This window comes from Marmota marmota, unplaced genomic scaffold (assembly GCF_001458135.2).
Source record: "Marmota marmota marmota unplaced genomic scaffold, marMar, whole genome shotgun sequence".
In the NCBI taxonomy this organism is placed as follows: domain Eukaryota; kingdom Metazoa; phylum Chordata; class Mammalia; order Rodentia; family Sciuridae; genus Marmota; species Marmota marmota.
In genome coordinates, this window is record NW_026000185.1 from 7,867,336 (window position 1) to 7,876,517 (window position 9,182).

General features: G+C 51.5%; 1 protein-coding gene across 1 annotated transcript; it reads left to right on the forward strand.

Annotated features, from left to right (window-relative positions):
* The first annotated feature begins 7,378 nt into the window (after positions 1–7,378).
* On the forward strand, positions 7,379–9,182 carry LOC107147131 (mastin-like). The gene is made up of 5 exons (XM_015491548.2): positions 7,379–7,519; positions 7,703–7,883; positions 8,100–8,374; positions 8,471–8,634; positions 8,740–9,182. Exons 1-5 carry the CDS (start codon positions 7,459–7,461, stop codon positions 8,908–8,910), a joined length of 852 nt encoding a protein of 283 aa, XP_015347034.1. The 5' UTR covers positions 7,379–7,458; the 3' UTR covers positions 8,911–9,182.

Consider the following 9,182-nt stretch of genomic DNA (forward strand, 5'->3'; position numbering starts at 1 on the left):
GGATAGAACCCAGCGCCCCACACATGCTAGGCGAGCGCGCTACCGCTTGAGCCACATCCCCAGCCCCTTTTTATTTCTTTCTTTTATACATGACAATAGTGAAATGCATTACATTCATAATTATCCATTCACAGCACAATTTTTCATAACTCTGTATATAAAGTATGTTCATGCCAAATTATGCCATTATACATGAGCTCTCTTATTGATTTTTTTTTTGCATTACAATTCTTTTTTCTTTTTAATTTTTATTGTTGGTTGTTCAAAACATTACATAGTTCTTGATATATTTCACACTTTGATTCAAGTGGGTTATGAACTCCCATTTTTACCCTTTTTTTAATATTTATTTATTTTTTTAGTTGTAGTTGGACCCAATACCTTTATTTAATTCATTTATTTTTATGTGGTGCTGAGGATCGGACCCAGGGCCCCGAGCATGCTAGGTGAGCGCTCTACCGCTGAGCCACAATCCCAGCCCCTATGTGACCCCCTTTTAAAATAAACCCTGCTTTATATGCTTGCCTCAGCGTGCTTCTCTAATGTTATACTTCAACATGTGAGGGAGCAGGACTGGTCACTGGTAAATGGCAGTACCACCTGTTTTCCTGGCGCTTGTCTTTAACTGTCCCCAACAGGAGAACAGGAGAAGAAAGGCCAGGCTTCTGCTCTTGGTCCTGAGCCAGTTCCTGGGTCCTTGCCCTCACCCTTAGGCTGTCTCCTGGTCATCGTGGGCTCCTTGGCCTGCTGTGGTACAAAGGAGGCCTGGGGCTGGGGCTCAGGTTGGTGATGCCCATGGTTGATGTTTGTCTGATTAACCTGTGTTTGCAAGGCTGGGCTCAGCAGGGCCAGGGAGCATTGGATGGGGCCAATGGCCGCTGTGGGCCCAGCACAGGATATTGATACCCATCACCGGTTATCGGTGACGAGTCCTGCTTTCCCACATGTTGAAGTTTGAACACTAGAGAAGCATATTAAGGCAAGCATATGAAGCAGGGTTTATTTAAAAAGGGGTAACATAGACTTCTCCCACGAGGGAGAAGGGGGCCGTAGCCGGTATCCTGTTATCCCAAGAAGTGAGGTGTTCCGCCCTTTTAATATATGTCCTGGGCTTCCTTTGTTCTCCTGCCTTTTCCCTCTAATCTTTCTCCTTCCTGCATACTTGACTAGGCCCAGGAATGCTAGGTGGGAAGGCCAAAAGGTGGGAAACAGGTGGGCTGAAGGGGGAAGGGCAGGATGGAGTAGGCAAGGACACATTAACAACCTTATGGCTCCTTGTTGGGAGGGGGAATTCCTGGGACAGGTTACCTGGGCAACAGGTTGGAGCTGGGGCAGGTTCTTGATAAGATCCCACAGTGGACTGTCTCCAACTTCCCAGACTCACTCAAAATTGGCCTCCTGGATCCGACCTGACTCGATTTACCTATCTATACTGACTGTATAATTCTGGTTTCAATATGAGCGTCTCTTGTGTGGCCTCCGTTTTGTGCTGGGGAGCCCATGAGTAGCCACGTATCCAGTCACACCACTCTGTATTCTTTGCATCATAGGAAACTGGACTTCAGATTGGCCCAAAATTCAATCCCAGTGTGTCTGGGGACCTGTACATGCTCATGGCACTTGGAAGGGATCCTCAGCAGAGCAGAGCATTCAGAAGGTCCATTGGATCTGCAGTCCACCCACTGCTCTGGCTTGCCCAGTGTCCAACTGCACCCTCTGAGGCTGTAACAATGGTCCACTTTTTACTTTGAATGCAGCCCTTGCTGCTCTGCTACTGGCAACTGATTTTTTTGGGGGGGTACTGGGGATTGAATTCAGGGGCACTCGACCACTGAGCCACATCCCAACCCTAGTTTGTATTTTATTTAGAGACAGGGTCTCACTGAGTTGCTTAGCACTTTGCTTTTGCTGAGGCTGGCTTTGAATTCTCATCCTCTTGACTCAGCCTCCCGAGCCGCTGGATTACAGGCGCCACTGGGATTACAGGCATGTACCACTGCAATTTATTTATTTATTTATTTTTATTTTTTTTATTATTATAGTTGTTCAAAACATTACAAAGCTCTTGACATATCATATTTCATACATTTGATTCAAGTGGATTATGCACTCCCATTTTTACCCCGTATACAGATTGCAGAATCACATTGGTTTTTATTTATTTTTAAAATGAACATGTTTCTTTCTCTTCCTCTCTCCCTGCTTCTCCCTAATCACTCCCTGTCCTTAATCTCAGTGGATTTAGTATTACCTTTCTTCCCCATCCTAGGTAGATTTATCTGTCCTTGAGCACACACCCACCAGACTTTGGGGTTGGCACCAGAATATCTCAGAAATGACTATCTCCCAAATTAACAAGTGAATTACACCTCCAGACAGAGAACAGTGGAATGTAGCCTTTGAGTCACCTCTTTGAAAGCCGCCTGTTCACACTGATGGGCAGAATCACAGTGTCTGAGACAGGAGTCCCCTGTGTTTCTCCTTTGCCAGCAAAGCTATAAACCTTCCTTTCCCTCAAAACCATGTCCTTGTTATTTTATTGGCATCAGGGACAAAGACAGAGCTTTTGTCAACAGTGCTTGGTCTCTCTCTCTCTCTCTCTCTCTCTCTCTCTGTCTCTCTCTCTCTTTTAATATCTTTACTTCATTTATTTATTTTTATATGGTGCTGAGGGTTGAACCTAGCGCCTCGCACATGATAGGCGAGTGCTCTACCGCTGAGCCCCAGCCTCAGCCCAGTGCTTGGTCTCTTGCTGAACATGATTTCTGTAAGAAGATGATGACAGCCTTTTAAAAATCTTCTTTCCAAATCTAATCTTTTAATTCCTTTTTCTCTTTTCATTACCCTTGTTAGGACTATAAAAACATTGAATAAAGTAGAGACAGAACTCTTTGTGTTGTCTTTTTTGTTTTTGGTGCTGGGGCTTAGAACCCAGGGCCTTGTGCACACAAAGCAAGTACTCTACCAACTGAGCTACAGCCCTAGTCCTCTCTTTTGTCTTTTTAAAGGATGCTTCCAAATCTCTATTTGGGATAATGATTCCTCTAGGATTTATCTTTTTTTTTTTTTGGTGCTGGGGATTTATCTCAGCAGCACCACTGAGCCATCTCCCCAGCCAAATTTTGTATTTTATTTGAGACAAGATCTCACTGAGTTGCTCAGCACCTTGCTTTTGCTGAGGCTGGCTTTGAACTCATGATCCTCCTGACTCAGCCTCCCAAATCACTGGGATTACAGGCATGTGCCACTGTGCCTGGCTTGGGTTTTATCTTTTGTATTTGTTTTTGTGATGCTGGGAGTTGAAGCCAGGGCCTCATCCATGCTAGGTGAGTGCTCTGCCACTGAGCTACATCCCTAGACCTTTTTTTTTTTTTTTTTTTAACTTTTTTGAGACAGGGCCTGCTGTGTGCTGAGGCTGGCCTCCAACTTGCTATCCTCCTGCTTCAGCCTCCTGAGTCACTGGAATTACAGGCATGGGCACTGTTCTCGCCCCAGGACTGATTTTTATAGTTATCTTTTACCAGGCAAATAAATTTTTTTTCTTTCCTTTTCACTGAGTTTTATATTTTACATAATGAATTGATGATTAATTTTTCACACTTACTGAGATTTTTATAAGATTTCCCGTCCCCCCCCCCCCCCTTTGGGTACCAGGGATTGAACTCAGGGCACTTGACCACTAAGCCACTTCCCCTGCCCTACTTTGTATCTCATTTAGAGACAGGGTCTCACTGAGTTGCTTAGGGCCTCGATAAGTTGCTGAGGCTGGGTTTGAACTTGATATTTTCCTGCCTCAGCCTCCCAAGCCACTGTGCCCGGCTGGGTTGCCAGCTTCTTAACCCACCAATTTAACAGGCTTGTGCCCACTTCAACTCTCTGTCCTGTGGCTGAAGCCAGAATTAGACAGGCAGATAGGCTAGGGTCTGATCCAAAGAATGAAGGGATTGAAATGTTAATTCCTGCAGAGCCCTCCCTCCACCCTTATCAAGAAAATCTGCCCCTAGCTCCTACCTCTGGCTAAGGTAACCTGTTCCAGGGACTGTCCCTCCCTACAAGGAGTTTTTAATTATGCCTTCTTCCTGCCCCATCACTCCACCTTGGCCTCTGCAGCCCACCTGCTTCTCACCTTTTGGCCATCCCACCAAGCATCTCCTGGGGTCTAGACCCGTTTGCAGGAAGGAGAGATAAGGGGAAGAGAGCAGGAGAACAAAGGAAGCCTAGGACTTATAAAAGAACAGAACACTCTCACTTCTTGGGATACCAGGATACCAGCTATGGCCCCCTTCTCCCTCCCAGGAGAAGTCTATGTGACCCCTTTTAAATAAACCCTGTCTTATGTGCTTGCCTCGGCTTGCTTCTCTAATGTTCTTCAACACGTGAGGGAGCAGGACTCATCACTGGTAACCTGCAGTATCATGACTACTGATGCTCAGAGCTTTCAGGGTTTGTTTTGCCAATTTCTGACTTCTTTTGTAGGAAGTGTTGGGCACCATTTCTTTTCTTTTCTTTTTTTTTTAAAGAGAGAGAGAGAGAGAGAGAGAGTGAGAGAGAGAGAGAGAGAGAATTTTTTTTTAATATTTATTTTTTAGTTTTCGGCGGACACAACATCTTTGTTTGTATGTGGTGCTGAGGATGGAACCCAGGCCGCACGCATGCCAGGTGAGCGCGCTACCGCTTGAGCCACATCCCCAGCCCTATTTGCATTTATTTTATGCTAAACTTATTTAATTATTTTATTTATTTATTTTTAATTTATTATTTTTGTTTTTGTTTCTCTGGCTTCTTCCAGGATCTTTTTCTCCTGGTTGAAGGACCATCTGTTCCTTTTCACTGAGGATCACCTACCTGCATGTTGCAGGGGACTCCTGTAGGGGCGAATTTAGCTGGACCCCATAGGACTCAACCTGGGTGTGTTCAAAGTCACATCTTTTGGACACTTGGTGGCTTTCTGGACCCACATACCCTTGATGGCCTGGTGGGTTTCCTGGGTGTCCTTGAAGTGGACACCAAGGTTTGAACCTCTGGATTTGCCTGTTGTGTGGGTGTGTGGGGTTCCAGGGAGCCCTCTCAGGCTGCCACTGGGAGGCAGAGGCTTCTCTCCATGGGCAGCTGGAGGCCTCCTTTCATTTCTTTCAGTGCTTTTGTTTGCTCCTTTGTTTTCTGGTGCTGGGGATGGAGCCCAGGGCCTGGCACACGCCCACTTAGCCTTCTAAAGTGGTTTTTGATGGGAGCAAGTTTTTAATTTAATTAATCAATTTCTGAACATTTTTATGCTTTCTTGGTGAACACCTGTCCTTGTCTCTCCTTTCTAAACAGGGCATTTGGGGTCCTCTCTTGTATGCACCTGTGGGCTGCATTTGGACTGTGTTAGAGCCACTGACCCACGGAGGCTGCTCCCACCCCCTTGACTTATTCTTTTGTAGAATTCACTTGTTTTCTGTGTTTACTTTCTTCCTTCCCTGCCTCTGTGCTGGAGGGATACATGCGTGGACCTCCCCATCCACCACACGGATACCATCTAGACTGTGGGTGCTGGGTTACTGGGCAGGGCTTTCTCTTTTTCTTGGGCGCTACCTGTTTTCTGAAGACAACAGTGGCCTTTGCCTTAATCATTGATTTCCTTTGCTGACTGTACCTCTTGCAACATTTTCTGAAACCGTCCTTTCATTTGGCTGTCTCATGGGTCTGACACTGGCTTTGCCTGAGAATGCGCTGCCTCCTGCTTGAGCCGCTGTTCTGGGGAGGCACAGTCCAGGCTCTAAGTGTCTTCCTCAGCATTTGAAGCTGCTCTGCTGACAGTGTACATCCCCTGTTGCAGGTGTCCCATGCCGATCGCAGGTCTCTTCGTGGGTATGGAAATTTGTGGGCAGTGTAGGGAGGCAGTGTCCCTTCCATAGGGCACTGTGGTCAGCCCTTTAGTGTCTGAGGCCCAAGAGGAGGAGTGGCCACCTAGGCAGGCAGGCAGGGTCCAGGGGACAGGGCGATGGCCTGGGTCCTCAGCCTGAAGCCCCAGTGTTCCTGGGGGCTGTGGAGATCCAGAGCCTGCAGGGGCATGGCAATGTGTGCAGGCAGGGAGCATCTGTTCTCCTGCCACATTTAGGGATCCCTCTAGGCTGAAAGCCACTTGATGTGTGGCTTTAGTGGACCAGGGTCACCTGCAGGCATGGGAGGGGGCTCCAGAGAGACTTGTCAGACAAGTATCTCTGTCTTCCAATGGCAGGGGGCAAAATTTGGCCCATAACAAGGAGCTACTCCCTGCTGGACCTGAAGAGCCCATGGCCTCCTGGGGAACCAGGAGAGACGTCCTCCCTTCCTCTCAGGGTCTGTCTTCTCTCAAATGCGCACCCCCCACACACCTGGCAAGAGGTCCTCATATTCCCAGACTCTTCTAGAAGCAGATTCAGGGTGTCTTAAGCCAGGGTTGCAAGGGCTTTGGGATCACAGAAGGCTCATGGGAGGGGAGACCAGGAGACCCCACAGCTCCCTTTTTCTGATCGGGAACCATGACATAGCAGTCCCCCAGAGACCCACCCACCATACACAGTCCTTAGCCTAGGGACACAGAGAGGCCTGAGGAAGGCATCAGGCATCAGAGACGACTGTCACTCTTTGGGGGCCCAGGCCCGAGCCCTCCAAGTTTGGGGAATGCCCCGAGGGTCTCGGCAGACCCAGCCTCTCTCCTCCTGTGTGGTCTCTGTCCTGCCTCCCCAGCCTAAGTGCTGTCCACCACCTGGCTCAGCCCACAGGAGGGACCCAGCTGTGCTGGAAGCCAGAGGGGGGTAGGGGTGGGGGGTAGGGGTCCCGGTCCTGGCTGCAGTCAGTGTCCTGCCCAGGTGGCCCCCAAGGAGGTGGCAGACAGAGCTTGGGCCCCTCTTCCTCCATCTTCACCTGCATGTGGAGGTCACTGTGAGGTCAGCATGCCAGGGCCCACCTTCCTGGGCCTCCCACCCTCACAGACCCTTCTACAGACCTCCGGATAACAAGGAGGCCTTCCAACAGCCTTTCCTTAGCTGAGGTCCCCAGCCCATGTCTGAGCTTATGGCTAGGAGTCCCTCCAGGCTACGGAGGAGACAACCACAGCTGGGGTGTCCCTGGTCCTTCTGCAGCCCTGCTGAGGACAGAAGGAAGTGCCTGAGGAGCCAGCCTCTGACTTGTCCTTCACGGTATTTCTCTCCCTTTCCAATGCCACACTCCCACACTCGTGGTCTGTGTCCTTCAGCTACAAGGGGAGCAGGGCATATGCCAGGGCTTGCCCCACCTGGCCCCAGCTTCTGGAGAAGTGCTTGGCCACAGCACTCCCCCAACCCCCTCCCCCACAGGGCTGGTGTGCCAGTGCCCACATCCTGTGGCAGAGGGATAAATGGGGCCTGAGGGGACACCCAAGGAGGGAGCAGGACCGCCCCAGCCATCCCAGTCCATCCTCAATACTCCTGGCCCAGGAGCTCTCTGGTCCCTAGGATGCTGTGGCTGCTGCTCCTGGTTCTCCCCTGCCTGGGGGGCTCCACTCCCCTGACCCCTGGTGAGTCCTAACCCCACCCTACTCCATGCCTTCCTGCCCCAGGACCCGTCCCCACCCCCAGGGCTCACAGGACCATTCCTAGGGTTTCATGGGCATCATCCACTCGCCAGGAGCCTTGCTGCCTCCTGAGCCCTGGGGAGACCCTTGTCTGGTCCCTGACAGCCCCTCCACGTGCCTCCCCAGACCCCCGCCCAGGACTGGAGCTGGTGGGCATCGTTGGGGGATGCCCTGTCTCAACCAGGAGGTTCCCGTGGCAGGTCAGCTTGAGGTTCTACAACATGGGGAGGAGACTGTGGGAGCATGTCTGCGGAGGCTCCCTCATCCACCCTCAGTGGGTGCTGACAGCTGCCCACTGTGTTGAGCCGTGAGTGGGCCCCACCCATTTCTTTTGCTGGGTGCAGGTGGGCACCAGGAGGGGGCCAAGGGGCCAGGGGTGGGAGGCAGGATTTCTGGGGCCCCTCCCTGGGCTGCAGGGAAGCCTTGGCCCCAGGGTGTGGCCAGATTCCTGGGCTGCTGCAGAGCTTGGCTTCCCTGAGGGCCTGGCCAGCCTCCCTGAGGGGCTCCTGCTCCCCTCTCCCAGGGGGGAGCTGGAGGCTTGTGCTTTCAGGGTGCAGGTGGGGCAGCTGAGGCTCTATGAAGATGACCAGCTGGCAAAGGTGGCTGAGATTGTCCGCCACCCCAAGTACAATGAGAGCCTGTCTGTCAGTGGAGGTGGGGACATCGCCCTGCTGCGGCTGGAGGTCCCCATGGCTCTGTCTGAGCAGGTGCAACCCGTCATCCTCCCGGCTGCCTCCCTGAGGGTCTCCTCGAGGAAGCGATGCTGGGTGACTGGCTGGGGCAACATCAAGGACTACAGTGGGTATCAGGGAGGCCTTGTGTCCATTCTATCTCCATTGCTGGGGTGAGGTGGGAGCCCCCAGCCCCTGGTGCTCACCTGGCTCCTCCCCACAGCACCACTGCCTGAGCCCTACCACCTGCAGGAGGTGGAGGTCCCCATAGTGGGGAGCCAGGAATGTGACCGGAAGTACCAGAACATGTCCTTCCCAGACATCTCCGAAAGGGTCATCAAGGAGGACATGCTGTGTGCAGGCAGCAGGGGCCGGGACTCCTGCGAGGTGAGGCTCACCCACCCTGTCTCTGTCCTCAAGTGGTCAATGAAGTGGGGACCCAGGCACTCCAGGCAGGGGATCTTGGAGGTACTGAGTCTGGCCTCTCCACAGGGTGACTCTGGAGGACCCCTCGTCTGCTTGTGGAACTGCACTTGGATCCAGGTTGGGGTGGTGAGCTGGGGCCACAGCTGTGGTCATGCCGACCTACCTGGGATTTACACCCGTGTGATGAGCTACGTGTCCTGGATCCATCACCATGTCCCCCAGTTTCCTGGATGCTAGACAGGCCAGGACAGGGCTATATGATGGTGGCGACCCCCGTCTTCCTTGTGATGCCTCTGCTTCTCCCAGTTCTACATTCTCCCTAACTTCCTCACTCTTTTCAGCACTGAGACCCCTGCCCTCCTGGCCCAGAGTTTCCTGGACTTCCCTGAATCCCAGGAGAGAGGGGCTCTGAGCTGGTGTCTCTTAAAGTGTGGTGGGTGTGGATGGGTGGCAGGACCCAGGCCTCCTGCTCACCCTGTCTCCCATTAAAATATGCATTGTCTAAGTGA

What these genes read in the sequence shown, in the direction of transcription:
- LOC107147131 (XM_015491548.2), top strand. Translation starts at nt 7,459, where the DNA reads ATGCTGTGGCTGCTGCTCCTGGTTCTCCCCTGCCTGGGGGGCTCCACT. An exon ending in CTCCACTCCCCTGACCCCTG is followed by an intron (nt 7,520 to 7,702) that starts GTGAGTCCTAAC and finishes GTGCCTCCCCAG; the next exon opens with ACCCCCGCCCAGGACTGGAG. An exon ending in GGGGCCGGGACTCCTGCGAG is followed by an intron (nt 8,635 to 8,739) that starts GTGAGGCTCACC and finishes GCCTCTCCACAG; the next exon opens with GGTGACTCTGGAGGACCCCT.